Source organism: Gadus chalcogrammus, chromosome 3 (genome assembly GCF_026213295.1).
Source record: "Gadus chalcogrammus isolate NIFS_2021 chromosome 3, NIFS_Gcha_1.0, whole genome shotgun sequence".
Taxonomy (NCBI): Eukaryota; Metazoa; Chordata; class Actinopteri; order Gadiformes; family Gadidae; genus Gadus; species Gadus chalcogrammus.
In genome coordinates, this window is record NC_079414.1 from 15,742,340 (window position 1) to 15,763,319 (window position 20,980).

The 20,980-nt window shown below is 42.9% G+C and overlaps 1 protein-coding gene across 1 annotated transcript in view; it reads right to left on the reverse strand.

The window, feature by feature from the left end:
• The window catches only part of cntln (centlein, centrosomal protein), a 99,537-nt gene extending 85,941 nt beyond the window's left edge, over positions 1-13,596 (reverse strand). The window contains exons 1-7 of the mRNA XM_056586250.1: positions 13,310-13,596; positions 12,961-13,037; positions 9,678-9,766; positions 7,641-7,725; positions 3,970-4,104; positions 2,575-2,754; positions 318-439 (exon numbers count right to left, since the gene is read on the reverse strand). Of these exons, the coding sequence (XP_056442225.1) occupies positions 318-439; positions 2,575-2,754; positions 3,970-4,104; positions 7,641-7,725; positions 9,678-9,766; positions 12,961-13,032 (683 nt within the window). The 5' untranslated portion in view covers positions 13,033-13,037; positions 13,310-13,596. The remainder of the gene's footprint in view (positions 1-317; positions 440-2,574; positions 2,755-3,969; positions 4,105-7,640; positions 7,726-9,677; positions 9,767-12,960; positions 13,038-13,309) is intronic.
• Between the last annotated feature and the right edge of the window lie 7,384 nt (positions 13,597-20,980).

Here is a 20,980-nt window from a genome sequence, read left to right on the forward strand (position 1 = left end):
GTGTGTGTGTGTGTGTGTGTGTGTGTGTGTGTGTGTGTGTGTGTGTGTGTGTGTGTGTGTGTGTGTGTGTGTGTCTGTGTACGTGTTGGTGTGTCACCTCAGAAAATGCCGGTGAATACACAAGAGCACAAACACAAACCTACACTTCACAAACTCATGACGTCTTAGAAGTCAAGAGGAAACGTCTTAAATTTCAAATAAATATCAAATAAATAAATAACTTTACAGCATAGCGTACCAAAGTTCTCTCCTGAAAAGGATGCGGTTGCTGGTGTGTAATGACCGTTGCATTGAGGCAACGATGGGCGTGTTCCTACCGGAGTTGGCTGAGATGTCCCTCTTGGGCTTCCATCTCCTTGTCCTTCGCAGAGAGCAGGGCAGCCAGGCTGGAGTTCTCGCTCTGCAGACTGGAGAACTGAGGCAGCTCCGCCTCCAGCTCCTGAACAAACCAAGGAGAACCTCTTATGTAACACGGTGAGAACAAACAACAACAACAAACATGCTTTGTAGAAAGCGCCTTTGATTCAAGATGCGTGGATGCTCTTTGTGAACTAAGTAAAATATCTTTACTGCTTTTTTCTATGTAATTCTGAAATGTAACCCTTACCACTCATTTAGGCATTACATAGAAAAATAAAGTCAATATATCTTACTTAGATATAATATTTCTACATAGACCACAACAAGCATCCATACATCTTGCTGTAAGGGCTAAGCGATCTGAAATTGCCAACCTCTAATACATGCATTGCGAATACATGTCAACCTCTTAAAGGGAATTGTAAACTGGATTTATTTTTTGTGTGGCCCTCCTTTTTCCACGACATGAGCGGTGGTCTTTTAATAACAGTTTAATAACAGTTTAATAATGGTTATGTGGTGTGTCTCACGGGAACCGGAGAGGAGACAGACTGCAGTTAAGAGTTGGTAAAGAGTCCTGGTCGCGCAATGTAAGAGCCACTCTGCTATGCTAAGCAGTAAGCCTTAGATCAGCTCCCCTGGCGCGTGCCATCAAGCACACACACACACACAAACTCAACCCCGCCAGTTACACCATAATTAAGAAACACACACACACCGTTTCACAGGGCCAGAGCTACCTACATGTAAATTAATGAGACTGTGTGGCTTTTTTTTCTCCAAAGAGGGCAAGACATGAAAAGATTGCAAGAGAGGCAGTGCGCGTCAGAGCAAGCAATCAAGTGTGTTTGATGCCATGCCTATGTGCACACGGAGCCTTGATTAGAAGCCATTACTGATTTCATGGGGCACTGTGTTTTAGACATGAATGGGAATCAAGGTTAGCTCTGATAGGTCTGTGGACATAGAAATATTATTTCCCTTTGGTTCTTTGCTATTTTCTGCTGCTGCTTAATATCTAAATGACAAGCGCAGAGCCCGGACCTTGCTGTGTTTATCCTGACCTGTCACATAATCTAAGTGATGTTAGCTAACCAGTGTTAAATTATGTTCTGGCCAGACTCAAGGTTTAGCCCCCACTCCATGGAAGTAGTTGAAACTTTGCACTTATTGCACTTTTCCCTCAGAAGTACTCACACAACTCATAAAAACCAGCACTGCGATCCGATATACAGAACTTCTCTAAATGTTACATTCCCTGACAAATCATTCCCGTCTCAGCCCAACTGATTTGATGTAGCCACTGCATATTCTAGACACTCAATCTCCATCTTTCACAGCGATGGGTTTGTTAGAACACACGCGGTGAGGCCGCCTGAAGGAAGCGCGGACGGTGATTGATGTGCATGGGATAGTTGGGGGTTAGCATAGCAGTGCTGCTGCGCCCTATTTTATTCAGGCCCTTCTATCTGACTTGGTTAGCGATGTCGAGCCCTGTAGTGAAGCCGGTTAGCTTTGTTAGAGCGCGGGATTTCGTGGTTGTGTAGCACAGTGTAGCGACATACTGTTTATGAACAGTTGACCAGTGGATGGACTGCGCTGGCACAGGATTGAGAGTGGCTACAGAAGCGGTGGAGGTTTAATCAACCAAGTGTTTAGGTCGAAAGAGTTGTTAGCGTTGTGTATAGGGGTACAAGGAGTGATGATCTGCAGATACGAGGGAATGCTTTTGCAGTCTTCCAGTCATCAGAGGAAGAGGGATGAAGTGGGCGGAGCGAGGTTGAAGGCCATTTGGTAAGATCGTAAATCACCTAAACTCACATCTTCACAGGATATCTTAAACGTATGCACTTCCTTTGCATCATCCTCTGGAGCTGGTTCATTTGATATGAGTTGAAATAAGGACTCAACTTATTCTGAGTCATTGTGTGTGTGTGTGTGTGTGTGTGTGTGTGTGTGTGTGTGTGTGTGTGTGTGTGTGTGTGTGTGTGTGTGTGTGTGTGTGTGTGTGTGTGTGTGTGTGTGTGTGTGTGTGTGTGTGTGTGTCCCTACATGACCTCCTACGTGTATTTTGATTCTATATCATGTCTTGCTTCTGTGGGTTCCTACAACAATGTCTGCCATCCTGAGCTGGCAAAGTAGTTTTATCGCAAAGGTGAAAAGAAGGATCCGCTGTGTGACATTGTGTCTGTGTGTTCCTCCCCGTGTCTGTACCTTGATCCTGGCCCGGGTGGCTTCCCTCTGGTCGTCGCAGTGGGAGGCCCGTCTCCTCTCCTCCTCCAGGTCAGCGTGCAGGCCGGCGCAGCGTGAGGCCCACTCCTCCTTCTGCTCCTCCAGAGCCCGCATGGCACCCCGCGCCTCCTCCTCGCTGCTGGCATGCTGCGCCCTCATTTCCTGGGATAAGACGTGCGGGTTGTGCGTGTGTGTGTGTGTGTGTGTGTGTTTGTGTGTGCACGTTTTGTGTTTGTATGTGTGTGTGTACGTACGGGTGTAGTATGTGTGTGTGTGTGTGTGTGTGTGTGTGTGTGTGTGTGTGTGTGTGTGTGTGTGTGTGTGTGTGTGTGTGTGTGTGTGTGTGTGTGTGTGTGTGTGTGTGTGTGTGAATAAAAGGGAAGAGAAAGGAGGGTCACGGGGCATTAAATTACAATAGCGATGGAGGGGGGAGGAGAGAGAGAGAAAGTGCAAGAGAGAGCGAGAGAGAGAGATAGAGAGAGAGAGAGAGAGAGAGAGGGAGATAGAGAGAGCGAGAACGAGAGAGAGAGAGAGAGAGAGAGAGAGAGAGAGAGAGAGAGAGAGAGAGAGAGAGAGAGAGAGAGAGAGAGAGAGAGAGAAGGCAGAAACTCAAACAGCGCAAACAATCTCCCTAAAAACAGAGTGATCGGAGGAACGGGAGGGAGGAATACAAAGAAGCAGCTTCACATGGCGTTGGGGCCTCCATGAATATGTAAGCAGTGGGGCCGCTCTGCTGTGGGGGGGGGGGGGGGGGGGGGGGCCCGGTTGCTTGAGCCACTGATTGGCCAGGGTCACCTGTGCCGCGGAGCCAGGGCCAGACACGGGGCCTCACGCAGGTAGGCAGGTCTACGCGGAAGGCTTTAATGACAGGCCTCCTAATGAGAAACGCATCGGCTACAACACCCATTAGATCCAACCCCGGGTCTCCTTTGAAGATGTCCCCCCGCCAGTATCCGCTGCGAACCCCCCCCCCCCTCTGTGCCAAGACTGTATAAGGACCTCTTCCTTCTTCCTTTATAAATTAATCATTAGGCTAGTCCCAGCTTAGAGTAATTAGGAAGAGTCCACATCCTCTCACACACATACTTCTCCTCTCCGCCAAAACCATCATCAAGTATTCATCTGGCAGTTATCAATATTCTTTTCTTTTCTCGTACTAATCCTCCATCGTGTTCCACTCGGTCTCTTCTTTACCGGCAGGAGCAAAAGCAGGAGGAGGAGGATGAGAAGGAGCAGGAATAAATCCGGAGTGCCAAAAAGAAAAAAACGTCCAATTCGAAAAGGAAATGGACAGGAAGATAAATTACAGCATTCCATGTTCTGCATTATATACCAAACCGTACGTGGCTGGTTGAACATGTTAGTTTGCCTGCCAACCTTTATATCCTGACTGTTGCTGGCCAGCCGCTCCTGCAGGGAGGAGATCTCCTTGTTTAATGCAGCTCTCTCTTCGTCCATCAACATCTTCCTCTGCTGCACCAGGTTCACCTCCTGTTGCTGCACTGTTACTCTCTATGGAGAGAGAGAGAGTGTGTCAGAGAGAGAGAGAGGGAGAGAGAGAGAGAGAGGGAGACAGAGACAGAGACAGAGACAGAGACAGAGACAGAGGGAGAGAGAAAGCGAGAGGGAGAGAGAAAGCGAGACAGAGACCGAGAGATCTTCAATATTAGTCTATTTTTAGGCAACAAACTACAAGTTCAATCAACACCTGAAAGATTCAAATGGCAATGTTGTGCCTGATAAAGCTAGACCCAGTAAGGGATTTCTAATTACATAGCTATTGGATATTTAGATGTAAATACCACATATGGTCACACTTCAGGTGCTCTGATTCTGTAAAGACTGTAACACAGCTCCCTGTGGGTGATCACAGTTTTCCCTCGGCTTTACAGATGCTTTCCCAGCCGTCATTCGACACTTTAATTCTAACTCACAATGGTGAAAACAACAGCCAATGAGGAGGCATAAGGGCTAGAAATTCATCAAGACATCACAATATGAGGGATCACAATTTCAAGAAATTTCAGAAATGCTGTCTGCAATGGCAACAAAGGCTTTCTGAGATATTTTCTTATGTACACAATTTAGAGTTTAAGAAGCGTTTGTTGTCGGGAGGGAATGGGTAGGGTTGGTTAGAGTATCCTCAGAAGCAGTATACCTATTATTCTTTTATTTTAATGCACAAAAAGCAGACCTTTAAAATTGTGTTGCCTTATCGCTGTCACAATACCCACCAAATACCCCCCAAGAAATTCTCAAAATCGTATCTATATCCCGCCACAAAGGAAGAACCATGATGAGTTTAAAAATTCTTCATCATCAACATCATCATCATAGTCAATGATTTCCATGCAACATTATTCAGTTTATCTTAGTATAACAAACTGGACACGGGGGGATTCCACTGTCTGTGCATTTGTTTAGTATAATGATGTTCTGCGCTAACTCGACGATTTAAATGTCTGTTTTTTCCAGCTCGGGGTTTTGTGGCCTTAGTGGGAGGAGGCGGGCCTCTTAGGGCCAGTACCGGCTGCGGGCCCCAGCATTGGCTGGTTAATCCGCTGCCTTCTGCGGGTTCGCCCCCTGCTCTCCAATAACGCCGTGCTCTGGGATGCAATTAATTGCCGTGTTGGGATTGAGGGGGGGTGGGGTGGTAGAAAATCACTCAGATCTCTCCAGATCGTGGATTTACGGTCTTTCTAGCACCACTGGTCCACCATGCGAGGAGCGCTGGGGCTTTGATAGAGATTTATACCGGCTGGTGGAAAAACACATTCAAACGTTGATAATGAGGTAGGAAAGAACAATTTGAACCCCCACTCGCGTTCAATTGGGAGGATGAAGTGAAGAAAGAAAAAGACGAAGAGGGTTTCGCCAAGTTAAGAGGTCTAGGACAGAGAGATTAGCATTTGAAAATTCCCAGAGCAGTTCAAAAAAATGAAAGCTAATTATGGCGCAAAAAAAATGCAAGAGAATGGGAGGAATGGAAGGAGATAGAGAGAGAGAGTGCAGCGAGAGGGAGAATGAGGGGGAAATGAAGAGCAGTCGGATAGAGATTATCAAAGTTGGAGAGCAGAAACGTTAAGGAGTGTGAGATCCCGTGTACGCACCCAGTGGACCATCACGTCTCAATAGCAGAGGGGGGTAAGAACACCAATTAATCACCATTTGGTGCGCTTGGCTCAAAATGGCGGACGAGATGATGAATATAGGTGAGCGTGATGACAAGGCAGGATTTAACACCATTAATGAGCTTGTCAAATACGCGGGAACTATAACAGATACGAGGATCTTGCGGTACTGATGTGAAAGGGACGACCTTGCAAGAGAGAAGCACGAAGATGATGTGAATATTTTACCCCTTGCTGCTTGGAGCCCCTTTGAGGTCCATAACAAAAGCAGAAGTATTCCCCTTCGTGATATACCCTCATGTCATCAACTGAGTTATGATGTGGCGCACACATGTGTTTCTTTTAAAGAGAACCGGAGCAGCGGTTTGCTGAAAAGACAACAACAACAGCTGTTGTGGTAATTTGGCAATGCATCAGATGGTCTCCTACTCTCAGATGGTCCGCACATTTTTTACTTCAGATTATGAGGAAGATTCATACTTCCTGGCGACTGGAGTATGAACATTTGAAATTATAATGTAGAGAATAACTACAGTCAGGAGACTCCAGTGGCTAAGTTGTTTGATTCCCAGCCAAAAAGGTACTGGGATCGATGCCCGTGTCCATATTCTAGCTGCTGTAGGCATCCTTGAGGGAGGTACCAAATCACATGTAAGTACAGGTTCCTCAAGTCACTGTGGATTACAGGGTCTGCTCAAATGTAACATTGTAATGAAATTGTAAATAGTAAACACATGCAGACAGATGTAAATAGACAACAGATCTCGACAACGCTAATTCCTTCATCAATTATACGTTAACATTAAATGAGAATGTCGTTTTTCCTGTAACGACAATGTGATTGGATCACTTAACCCAATTTCACAACTTAGACCAACCAACGACTCAATCCGTCACCGATATGGAAGGAGGAGGGGTTGGTTTTCTTAACACAGTGCACAGCGTAATCCTGATAGCCATTTTTAATTGGATTACTATAAACACTGTGCCCCCATGTTCTGGTGCGGCAGACACATGGTGTGCGCCACTGTCAGCGAGCCGGTGATAGCATTACTGTGCGCCTCATTAAGAATAAACAGGCCGTTAGCATTTGTGGGATAATAGAGACGCTAATGAAGCAGACTGACAAATGCCTCTGTAACGGGACGATGATTTGAGTCAATTACATTAGTGATGTGATTATGGCTAGCTGTCATAGCAGCAGTAGAATGCAGGGCTCTATCTCTCTGTCTGCAGATGGGTAGGGATGATGGAGAGGGTCGAAATGAGCTGGGGCCCACTAAAAACAATGCTCTTTTTAACCTTGTTATAATATTTTCTGGAGATCAGCAAGGAAGATAAACACTGAACATAAAATGAAAGTACATGTGGACGTTAAACTTAACGAGACATTCAAACAGGAAGGAAGGAAAATACTGATGGGGAAAGTGAAGAAAAAAACGTGCCCTAAAAATCACTGTCACTGTGGCGAAGCGTTTAAACTCGAACACGTTTGCATTGGTTCAAGCGGTTATCTCTCACAGCAGGGGCAGCACTTGACAAGGCGGTACGCAGGTTTGGTTGCTCACCGTTAATGTTTCGTTTTTTTTCATAAAAAATAAAACATATGCATGCCCACATGCCATGGTTCTTCATGCCATGCTAATTATCTCACTTTTTTAAATGTGAAAACGAGTTTGCCTATTTTACACCACAAAATATTTGGTTGGTTGAAAGCAGCTCCACAGGTGGGTCCCGATAAAGTTCAGACATATGTGATTGTACGGCAATTTATCTTTGGTGTTTCTTCGCTGTATGGCATACAGCAGGTTAAACCCATAATAAAGCCTTCTGTCGGCCCCGTAAAGACGTTAAAGACTTCCACCAACAAGATCACATCCAGACGTGTGACACACCACATTATATTGTACCACCTACCTGTTCCAATTCCTGAATCTTGTAGTCTTTGGTCTGCAGAATCTCTAGTACCTTTCTGTCCTTCATCTCACCCTTTTGCTTCTCGCTGTAGAGAAGGGGGAAAAAAAGATATAAACAAATTCAGTCATCCACATAAGCATAACCTGATGGGTTATGCTTATGTACATAAGCATAACCCTCAGGTTGCGCTTGTTGTGTGTGTGTGTGTGTGTGTGTGTGTGTGTGTGTGTGTGTGTGTGTGTGTGTGTGTGTGTGTGTGTGTGTGTTCCACACTATTTCTCTGATGTTGTTATGTATGGCGTGTTATACTCCGCTAGAATGCCCAGCCAGCTTGTTTTATTTTACTGTAATGAAGAATGTGTCAGCACCAATTAACAACTCTAAATACACCATGTTAACAACAAGAATCCAAAGGGTATTCATAATTCAATTATAAGGGTTTGAAAATAAATGTTTTACCACAACAGACCGTAATGCAAAGTATAGTTTAATGACAACAGGCCGTTGTTTGCACGAGTAAATGTATGAATCTGTCTATCAACAGGTACAACTAGGGTGCCATTGTTCAGCCCTATCAATCATTTTAAACACCAAAGTTCAGTATTCTTGCCCTCATGAATACTTATTTAACCGACATTCACTATATACTCGAACACCGACAACTATTGTATCCGATATTATTTATACACCAGGGTTACCTGCTGCAGACTTACACCTGAAGCGAAATGTGCAAATGTACACTTCCTTCAAGAATGTAATCATGTACCTTTGGGAGGCTTGCTTTGTTTGTTTTATGTAGCATACGCTGATTTTTCCTAAGTCCTCGGTGCTCATCGCGCCAGGAGACGAGACCAAAGGAAAAAAGCAATTGGGGACCCGTTTGTTTCAACTGATGAAGAACCCCCCCCCTTGGGCCCATCCAGTTTTCTTCCGCTCATCGCTCCATTTCTACTCCTCTGTTTCGACTGCTCTCCTCTCCCCCTCTCCCTTTGCTTGGCTTCTGATCATCCCTCCCCCCCTAGAGATGGTGGAGTAGGTATCTGGGTTCCCTGTAGCAAGCAGGATCCCACATCGGCCTCCAGCTACACCTTGTACCTCATCGGGGCTGTGTTCACCGTGTCCCGAGCAACCGACAAACCAAGCAGTGTAACTGAAGACCTGGGCTAGGGCGGGGGTGGAGGCAGAGGTGGTGTATGGAGAGATTCCCAAGTGGGGACCAGAGCTTGCTATTACCATGTCGGTATTCCCCAAGTGTGGCAGACGATGCACAACAACAGGCACACTGGAGGTAGCTATCACACACACAGAAAAGCAACACAGGTGCATGGGAGCATACATCAGACAATAAGACCGTTGCAGCGTGTTTAGCTTACAATTGTAGCTTACCCCAGAAGGGCCTCAAAAGCACAATTGAAACTCCAAACATCCTAAAAGTTAAAGCTACCATAGCGAGGCTTCATTGGTTTCTAAAGCAATGGCTTCCCGATTTTCACACACACAATATAAAATAGAACTGCAACTTTGAATCAAAGACACAAACCAAATTCAAACCCCACCAAATAATATGACAATGTGGGAGAAATGTAGCACAAATTGGTCCAAAAATCGACCAGCTTGCGTCAATGGCTGCCTCCTCTCTCCAGTGAAAGTTCCCAGGCCACTGTACGCGGCATAGCTTAGACACGTTTTTTAACGGGGTCATATTAAAGCTCAGCATCTATCCGATAAGGATAAGACTTCTGGCAGGAGTGTTTAGAGTGCTCAGAGCGGCGAGCCAGGGGAAGGGTGGGCTTTTTTTTTTGCTATGAAAAAAAAAAAGGTTTCCGTGGGTGAACCGCTAGACCTGGATAACAGGGCTTAAATAAGCATCTGCGGCAGATTCCCTTCCTATCCCCAGCAGGACGGCCAAGGTGCCTTAAACCTACCCTTGGGTTACTTTCGCACATATTTCCCTGACTTAGAAGATAACACCCGTTTTTGTTTTTTCAGTTGGCGAGTGTTTCAAAGTTTGCAAATTGAAACAGGGAATCTACTTACCGCTCCACGACCAAACTGACTGCCTGGGTCAGGTCCGGATTGGCCACTTGCAGGCGTTTCCATAACGACCACACAAACTCCTTGTCGGCCTGTGGATGAGGTGTTGACATGAGTATGAGTTACATGAGCTACAACGTCGTCCATTGATATGAAATCTAAACTTAATTCCTTTTGCATAAGTCATGTGTTGTATATTTTGATATGTCATTTGTGTATTCATGAAGCAAGAAGACCAAAATTCCCCCCCAAAAAATGACATGAGACCCAACTGCAAACTTCACTCACATCCATATCTTGGCCGGGTCCTAATGAAACACAAATAATTCAGTGGGATTCTGTATGAGTTAAGCATACAAGACATAGGGGGGGCTAATCAATAATTTAAATATAGGGTACAAAAATTGTTTTTGATCAGGCCTGCCCGCTCTAATCATGGCGCCGTCTGAACGGAAAGCTCCGTCTCCCCGTGATGTGACCTTCGACTCAAGGGGAGCGAGCATTGACACTTGTCATTATGCACTATTCATGACCGAGGGGATTGCGCCGGAATCTAAATCAAAACACTGCAGTGGGGCTAGCGATTTGTTTATTAATAAAAAGGCACTCGCTGGTGGATGGATTTTACACTGAAGCTACAAAGTAACTAGCCCCAAAGAAACAGAAAACTGATGACAGAGAGAGAGAGAGAGAGAGAGAGAGAGAGAGAGAGAGAGAGAGAGAGAGAGAGAGAGAGAGAGAGAGAGAGAGAGAGAGAGAGAGAGAGAGAGAGAGAGAGAGAGAGAGAGAGAGAGAGAGAGAGAGAGAGAGAGAGAGAGAGAGAGAGAGAGAGAGAGAGAGAGACGGAGAGACGGATAGAGAGAGAGAGCCATCTTCAAGCAGAGCCCAGCCAGCCCCGGACACATTTCCAATTCAAATTGTCTCGCTGGCTCTTCCAACATTTTTAAGCTACATTACATTTAATGAGGAACATCTAAAAACTACATTTTCTGACATTAAAAGACAGAATTATACCAAATCGACTTAATATAAAATTATCTGATGAATTATGTTCACATCATCATAAGATAAAAGTCATCCCTCCCACTGGAATCTACTGGTCTCTAATTAGTACTTCAATGTTCAAACCACCATTCAAAAGTGTCTAATCAATTATTTACTAAATGGCAAAGGCAGACCTTGATAAGACCATGGGCTGAACATATAAAGTGGAGGGAGCGGGGGTGTCTGTTTATGAAGTGTGGGGTAAGTTTGGGGGGGGGGGGCACAAAGATCGCACCAAATCAACCACCAGGCGTTGCCAGTGTGGCTAACGATGAAGTGAACAAGATGGCCGACTTCAAATAGGTCTCTCCCTGTGCTGAGTTTGATGTAGCCATTAAATCTGTTACAGACCACCGTAAAGTAAGGACGATCATCAAGGGCCCATGTCATATGTGTATTTAAAAAGATGTGTCGGACGGGTGTTTGATGATCCCTGAATTATTCAGCATAATTCCAATCCAGACATCGAAACACCATGGGCTAAACATACCAAAGCGAGGCGCTGGAGTTCAGCCACGTATTAATAAAATTAGCATGGTCTAGTAGGAACATTTTCTGGCTGACTGGCGGACCTCTTTGTAGTTAATGGCCGTCCTGATGTACGTGCGTGCCAGGGACTTTGAGACATCAATGGCACTCAATTGCCTGTAATTTTGCGGGGGCACTCGGCTAACCCAGGGTCCCCCGTTAGATGAAGAGGATCACGCATGCTTTCCCTGCCATCGGGACCACCAGCCGCGGCTCACCGTGTCAACTCAATCAGAGATGGCACATGACTCTGCAGCCAACGCAGAGAGAGAGCTTCGCCCCTGCTGTGCGTTAAGCCAAGCATTACGTCTCCTTACTGAACGGAGCATCAGATGAAACACACTCTGCGCTTCGCTGTTTACAGCAACAGACATTTCGCCATTTGCATTTTTTTGCTCAAGTTTAATTTTGACTTTATTCAATGGCAGGAAGCTATTGTCCAAAGTCAAATGTCCAATAAATTATAATAACCAAAAAGGCATGCATATTTCATGTTTAGTTTTGGAAGCATAATTGTTACACTCATGTCAAGATATGTCCAAATCAATGCAAAACGATGTATACAGTAACGTTTATGAGAAATCCTTTTAAAGTCTTACAAAAAAAAGAATAAAGTTAAAGTAGGAAAGTTTATACCTAAGCTATTTGTAGTGTCTATTGATGTACTTAGGTAGTGCCATTCAGTGTGTATAGAAAGCAGTGATCTTATATCAACCAAGCAATGCAATTAAGAACATTCATAAACTCCTGAAAATCTTCTAAATAATACAAGCCCTTACTTGAAAAATAGTCACCGTAAGGTGGTTAAGGTTAATACAAGATTTTCTGAATCCAAACTATCTTTCACAGAGGTTCAACCTTTTTTCAATTGTGCTTTTGAGGCCCTTCTGGGGTATATGACAAGCAAAATATATATATTATTTTGTTCTAAAGCACCTGCTATTGAGCTGGTGCCCTCCTCTCCCACTAAATTCAATCCTGAGTGAGCGATCCTACATAATGTAATTAACCTATTAAGGAACTTGGTAAATCATAAAATAATCACTTGGAGCTCCTTTAAGTTGTATTACTGATGGAAGGTTTGCTTCAATACAACCTAGCTCCTGTTCTTTCTGTAATACTATGCTGCTGACAAACTGTTTATTAATAAATATTGAATGATGTAGCCACCCAAGCCTTGTAGTGACTGTAACACCAGAGGACAATGCTATGCTATTTTCTTTCATTATCTATTTCATTTAGGCTACAACCCAAAATGACATGGTGATATAGTTTACCTGACTTGTTGAGAAACTCAAGTCAAAGCAAATGTCAAATGTATTTGTATAGCACAGTATCATACACATTGGTTATCCAAATGGCTTAAATACCAAACTCTGACATAATCATTTATAGTAGATTGGGGTGAATACACTCATGTTTTAAGGCACCACCTGGTGGTGAACCGGCAAGGACAGCATATGAATCAGAAAATGTGACTGAGACTGAAAGACGAAAGTCGTTATAACACGTACATGATCCCCACCATCTCTCACACTCTCTCTCTCCCTCTATCTCAGTGTAGCTGACTGATGTTTGTTAATGAAACGAGATCGCCCCTAAAACTTGGGGCGATTTTGAGCAGCATAAGAAAACATCCAACAGGTGTACAAAGCTTATAACGTGCTTATTTGGGCGATACTGCAATATTGCTGAAAAAGACATAACGAAATACCTGGCACTGCATTAACTCGTCCGATAGAGTCTTCACCTGCGCCTCCAAAAGCTCGATGCTGTTGGGATCCATTGCAGCTAAAGGAAAGACAGCAATATTGGAATTGTTGGTAGTTTAATCACGTGTTTATCAAGATAAATGTTCCGGTTGTTTTGAATATGCATAAACAGGTGTCATTATATACAGTAAGACATTGTCAATGCAATCTTGCTTGGGAGCTTGGAACATTTGCTTGTATGTGGCTGTGACAGAATTGTACAGAGTTTGGGCTTTGAATTCCTAGTAGATTTAACGTCTGGAAGTCGACGTGATTGTGATGATAATAATGCATACAGTAGAGGTCGCTTACCTATCAAGACAGCCTGCTAGTCATTAAGCAACCAGGAAAACAACCATACAAATCGCAGCTTACTAAGGTTAGCGTGTAGCTACCAATTTATTACACATTTAAACACTTTAAGTTGTTGACAGCAATCTATTTTAGTCAATGTTTTGAAAACCGCCATGTCGTGATACAACATGTGGTTACTATAGACGTTGTCCTTTCTCGTACATGAGTAAAGTTTAATAACAACTAACGCAATGCATGGTTCATTAGTAGTGGTTTATCCCGTTGTCATTAGCTACAGAGAAGCGTTCTGTTTTCAAACAAGCCCGCTGTTTCCGTTTGCTGCTTCCGTAGCATACGTCATTTCTTTTTACGTCGTTTCTCAACAGTTATCACGGCATACGGCATCGACCAGTGATTTGCGATGTAGTCTTTTTCAGTCCCTTGAGAATTCAAAAGGAAGTTCTGTTCAGATAAGATGAAAAACAATCCAAAATGAATATTCACAGGCATTCTTATAATTGTTTTTGAACTCTTTAAATCTTACATAGTAATTGAGTGTTTATTAAGTGAATGTTTACAGAATAAATCATACGTCCTATGTTTGATAGGCCTACTTATTGTGTGCATTAATATTTTCTCTGAAGAAAATAGTCATTAAAATTATATTCCTAAAATATGGACGGCTTCATTTAAAATGTAAACCTCAAGCTGTTGAGGTTTAAAACGAATTAACGAATTAATTAATTAAACGTTTCCTGATACAATTATTATTCTCCCAATCACTCAAGTCATTTCTGTAACATCTGTTGAGCAAAGAAACTGCAACATTGAAAATGTAAAAAAGAATTGGAATGGCTAATCTTATCTCAGGCCTAACCTGGAGGAGAGAATTTAAGAAAATGTGTTCCCTTGTTTATCTTCTCCCTCTGAAACAGACAGACAGATATATAGACAAATCAACACACTTTAGGCAAATCCCTGAATGCCGTGTGCCTGTCTGCATGTTGGAACGAGTAGCAGGAGGCAGATGTTATGAATTATCCCTCAACCTGCCACCTCTATCATTGTTGCATACGAATCGAATGATAGTGGGTCATGAAATCCCCCATAGTTTTTTCTCTATCTCTCTGTATCTTTCTGTCTGTCTATCTCTCCATATGTCTGTCTATCTCTCCATATGTCTGTCTGTCCGTCTGTCTGTCTTTCTGTCTGTTTGTCTGTCTAGATAACTCTCTTGCTCACTATCTATCTCTTTATCTATCTATCTATCTATCTATCGATCTATCTATCTATCTATCTATCGATCTATCTATCTATCTATCTATCTATCTATCTATCTATCGATCGATCGATCGATCGATCGATCGATCGATCGATCGATCGATCGATCGATCTATCTATCTATCTATCTATCTATCTATCTATCTATCTATCTATCTATCGATCGATCGATCTATCTATCTATCTATCTATCTATCTATCTCTATCTATCTATCTATCTATCTATCTATCTATCTATCTATCTATCTATCTATCTATCTATCTATCTATCTATCTATCTATCTATCTATCTATCTATCTATCTATCCATCCATCACTCTATCATATATCTATCTTGATATCTTACTGTCTATCTAGATATCTCTCTAGATATCACAATCATAATATTCCCCATTACAATATACGTATTGTTGACCAGCTTGTTCCACCATGTTCAGGCAGAAAACTCCACAGCATCCCTGTGGGTTAAGAGTTTGAGTGTGCACTTCACTATAACTGATAAAAAAAATGATGTGAGAACATGTTAAAAACACAACACACACACACACACACACACACACACACACACACACACACACACACACACACACACAAGCACACACACACACACACACACACACACACACACACACACACACACACACACACACACACACACACACACACACACACACACACACACACACACACACACACCAGTAAACCCTCCATCTCTTTCATCTACTACTCTTTCAACAGGCTTCCTAGTAATAATTGAGATTTTCATAAGCCATTTCTATTACAGTTTTTCTCAGTCACTTTGGTACATTTCTCGAATCATTCTCAACATTTGCAAACCAGTAAATGCATTTCTCAAAACAATTCGTACAAATAGCAAAACACCATATTACCTGCAAAAGCAAGTCGCTTGCTCAAATTCCTTAGTTCATATCTCAAAAGTAAATATCTGTATCAATGAACATGCATGCCATCAGAATGAAAAGTCCTTGTGTCATTGTGTATGGATAAGACAGTCAAATTGCTTAGTCATGTTGTCAATATAACAGTGTACTCTGGAGGGATGTTCTGATGTAAACTATGGCTTACAGTTTTTCTCAGTCGCTTTATACATTTCTCAGATCAGGATTGAAATTTGCGCATTTCTCAAAACAATGCGTTCAAATAGCAAAACACCATGGATTACCTGAAAAGCCAGTTCTTGCTCAAAATCCTTAGTTCATCTCTCAAAAGTAAATATCTGTTTCAATGAACATGTCAGTGCCATCAGAATGACAAGTCCTTGTGTCATTGTCTACGGATAAGACAGTCAAATTGCTTAGTCATGTTGTCAATATAACCGTGTACTCTGGAGGGATGTTCTTATGTAAACTATGGCTAAAGGTTTGAAGACAATTATTGTAAATTGTAAGTTACACATTAGTGTATGTGGGAGATTGATTACAAGAGACTGATCAAAAATTACATTTACACTTTTACTGTTTGTACTGTAATTTGTTGACAGACCATGTCAATACGACACAGAAAGGAAAAGACAGCACTGCATAGCACAAACAAAAAAACAAAAAAACAAGAAGAAACTAGAAATGTGAACATAGTACAATTTCCCCAGGGAAAACTGTCCATGCAGTGCTGTAGGAATTACAGTGCTGTCTTCTTACACCCCCTGACGTTCCTGTCTGTTGGGCCACAAATTCTCATCCACATTACACAAATACCTTCTTGAGATCCACCTTTGAGCTATTTCAGTAAACTGGTTGATCGTTGGTTGATCTAATGCATCAAACATTTCCCTTCATTAGATAAAGTCAAGATTCACCTGGAGGCAAACGACCAATTCAGGACAGATTTAGACAAAAAGGTCTAATGGAAATGTATAGAAATATGCTTGACATATTATGACAACTTGTTCAACCATTTTGCAAAGACTTATGCAATGAACTAATGCCTAAATGTTGTGGGGGTGAGACTATTCAATAGAGACCCATTACAATACATTTTGATCAACATGACGTAAGCAATTGATAATGTAGGAAGGAATTGTCCATAATCATTTGCATGAATGGACCAAAGCATTTGCAACGTGTTCAAAGAAATGAGAAACTGCTTTTTTGATGTGCACAAGTGACGCAATGATGTGAAGATTGAACAGGTAGTTTTTAGAATTTCAATTCTGATCCGAGAAATGTACCAAAGCGACTGAGAAAAACTGTAATTTAAACTCTGTGATCATTTGGTTGTGGTCGTTGTCTTTTATCTGCCAGTGGATATTGCTTGTCTTTTTTACTGCAAAGCAGGTGCTCTGATGTATTATTTGTATGAACTGTAATATCATAGAATGGTCTAGATTAAGAGGACAATGTAATTATATGTTTGATATATGTCATTTTTGTCAACTGTTCAATGTTGACAAAGTTTGTGTGCCAGTTTTTGTGTGTGTGTGTGTGTGTGTGTGTGTGTGTGTGTGTGTGTGTGTGTGTGTGTGTGTGTGTGTGTGTGTGTGTGTGTGTGTGTGTGTGTGTGTGTGTGTGTGTGTGTGAGTGTGTGTGTGTGTGTGTGTGTGTGTGTGTGTGTGTGTGTGTGTGTGTGTGTGTGTGTGTGTGTGTGTGTGTGTGTGCTATCGAAGGGAATTGACCCTGCTCAATTCACTGATGTGTGCACACAGTATTTGTTTAATGTTTTTTAAAAAATGAGGTTATAAAATAGTTGGTTACTTAGCATGTATATGTCAAGAGTCACTGTACAACACATAACGTTGAAGTGACTCCAGAAGAAAGGTATAGCCTACAGACCTTAAACGAAAAGACACTGGGGACTTCGCCACTAAACAAAGGTCAACAGGTATTTTTAGCCTGTATTCACAACACGGACATGCTGTGGTCTGTTATTTATGAGCTGCGGGAAAAGTCATGTCAACAGACTCCTTGGGGAAAATACAATGTATCCGCAAATATGTATCCGAAGGTATGAACTCTGAAGAAAACTGCGGTAGCTTGATGTAACTCATTAGCGAAGTGGATTTAGTCAGCAGTGAATTAACTGTGAGTGAGTCTCTTCTCCATTTTTATTTCATCACCTACCGAGGACACATTCTGAACAAATAGTTGCAGAGGGAACTGCACACTATTAATATAAGTTGCCTTGGCCTAAAATGCTCCTGAGACTCCAGCAACCAACACAGCTTCTTGTTTGATGTCTTGTGTCCCTCAAGAGTAATTCTACCCCCCCCACCCCCTCCCAATATAACAAAAACTGCCAGCCCCCTCGCGAAGCGCGTGAGGGCTTCTCGCGGTGACGGTCCCGATGAGAGTGCTTGTCGCACTTCAAGACGAGCCAGCACTCCTTCAGTACACACGCAGCATTTAATCAACATGGAGGGCGGGCGACACTGCAGCCTCCCCCTCATGCAAATATACCTGCATGAAAAATGCAACCACCAAACGACAAGTCCTCCCGGGCCGATCCTGACAGCCAGGAAGGTACATCACAGCACAAGAGGGAGAGAGAGAGAGAGAGAGAGAGAGAGAGAGAAACACACACAGGCAGAGAGAGAGAGAGAGAGAGAGCGAGACATTCAGACACATATACAGATGGGGAGAGAGAGTGAGAGAGACACACACGTACAGAGAGAAAGATAGATGGATAGAAAACCACACACATTCCCCTCCGTAGAGAATTCGGAGAGCACACGGTACGTTCCCCGCCTGCCACCTCTGCTAAGGAGGGATGGTTAACACAGCTTAGCGTTAGCTTTGATGCTAGGAGAAGCGAGGAAACCTGTGAGCCGCAGGAGACGACAATAGACACTAAAGAGTCACACATGTTCTTGGGTTTTAGGAGACACGGCGGGGGTACAACTGTCAGTCAGGGGACGTGTCAGACTTAAACGGCATTTAGTTGAGTGTCGCTCCTGCAGGGACACGAGACAGGCCCCGACACGCAGGCAACGAGTCTTTGAACACATCACACGTCGCTTTGTAGCGCCGTAATTACTCTATTTATGTTACGAGCCATGGCATTACTCCCTTGAATGAGAATAAATAGTTTTTTTGATTTTCTTTTTACTGTTCTTAGTAGAGATGGGGAGTTTTCAACATAACAGTTTTCTCATGCTCAATTTAAATTCTGGGTGGTACCAAATAGGCCTACACACTTTGAATTCTAAACGTAGGTTTGTATATAAATTGCGCTATCCGGAGGGGTTAGACAAGCGTATCACTCACAGTGTGTTTTATCAGCTGCTCTTGACCCCAAGCAAGAATCATCTGATTCACCATGTTTGCAGGCCTAATACAGAACCCTGGGACAAAGGAGCCATTGACTGTACATCTCCCTCTTCCTCCCTTCCTGCTCCCCTCTTCAACAGCCCCTCGGAAGCCCTTATGTCATATGTACATAATTTACTATCATAGAATATGAACCACCATGACTACTTTACACAAAGTACTGCAATGTCCCCCACCCACCACCTCCCAAACCACACACTCAAACAAACACACACACCTTATTCCCCTCGTCCCCAACCCTCCCAAACAACACAAACATACAGACCCCAGTGTGCACAAGCACATCATGCCCCCCTTGTGCAAGTGCTTGTGCTCGTGTGCGAGGGCTGTGACGCGGCTGACCGCTGCTTGACTCCCATCTGATGACCTTCTGCTGCTATCCTCAGCAGACAGGAGCTCTCATAAAGGAGGAATTGATCCACGCAAGGCTTTCTCTTCCTGGGGCTCTGTGCTCAAAACGCTGCTGCTTTTTCATCGCCATTATGTGCGTGTGTGTGTGTGTGTATGTGTGTATCTATGTGCATGTGTGCTTGATTGCACTGTTTTTGTGCACGAGTTGAGGGACCACACTTCCTCATGCACCCCCCGCCAGTGGTCAGCCCCCAAAGAGGATTGTGAGAAGGAAGAGTCTGACTATTTCCCCTGGGCTCGGCCTGAGAAGCTGTCCTTTAACGGTAAAAGGGTAAAGAAAGGTGGTGCTAGGGCTGTGTTTAAGTTCATATTTCCCACGGGCAGCGGCCGAGTAAGAGGACATGGGACATTGATCCACCAGAGCAAATGCTATGGAGTCACGGAAAGGCCGTAGTTCATATAAGTTTCTATATAATTATTTTATCATCATCATTTTTTAAATTATTTTTTTCTTTTTTATTCAGCAGCAACGCATTCTCTAAAAGACAAAGGAGCGTCAGAATGTATTTTAAACTCATCCATGCGTTATTTGATGATGGGATCTGATATAAATGGTGATGATCGTGATGCTGATGATGATGATGGTGCTATTGACAAGTTCCAATATGACTTGGCCTTGAGAGTCTAGTTTTTCTATTTAAATTCTCAGTTTCATGGCAACCAAACTATTTCAGATGTTTTGCAGTTATTTTTTTTAGATTCTAAAAATGTAAAATAATAAAGTAGAAATTACATCTGAACAAGGAAAAAAAAGCGGTTGTTTATTCCACTGATCAAACAGACTTTCTCCCAGAGCTGCGACATTGACTGCCTGGATGAGACGTCCATCCCGGGGGAAGCACAGTTGAGTCACATGTTCAATTGCTCATTATCAATAGTCCCTTATGGATAATTAGTGCTCAGCCTGTGGTTGTCACGAGAACCAATACACACATTCTCTACCCAGACTGCTTCACTGGCTGTGTTGGTGGTGGCTTGGGGTGCAACGTGATTCTGTGCTTGGGTGTGGGTGTGTGTTTGTGTGTGTGTGTGTGTGTGTGTGTGTGTGTGTGTGTGTGTGTGTGTGTGTGTGTGTGTTTGTGTGTGTGCACGTGTGTATTTTTATGAGTGTGGTATTTGTTTGTATGTTTGTGTGTGTGTGTCTCTATGTGTTTGTGTGTATGTCCGTTTGTCTGTAGGTGTAGGTGCTTGTGTGTTTATGCACATCTTGTGTGCATGTGTGTGACTGTCTGCAAGTGAAAGGGGCCTTTTGTGTCATCCAGTTAGCAGTAGACAGTGATTTCTCCATCTGAACATTTCAATTAAAATATTTATTGAACGATATTGACTATATATAAGCAACGGTAATCAGTTTTGACACAAATCCTCTGATGTGGAATACAAGCGTGATGTGAACAAGCAGGGCATGCTTCATTAGCTGGTGCTATAAACTAATTAGATGTAATGAAGTGTGTTTAAACCTTATGTTCAATACCGTCTTAATAGCAATGAATAACAAAACTGGAATAACAGTTATGGATTAAAAAATAGTGTCAGTCAGGTTTAAGTTACACAGCTGTAGATACACATTTTACTTCAACAATGATTGCCAAAAACTGTATTTCTATAACAATGACAGAGCTTAAAATAATTAAAGAAAATCATATAATACAGCTGGATTACAGAGGAAAAAATGCATACAGGCAACCCTTTTTAAATGGGTATTTTGTTGCCA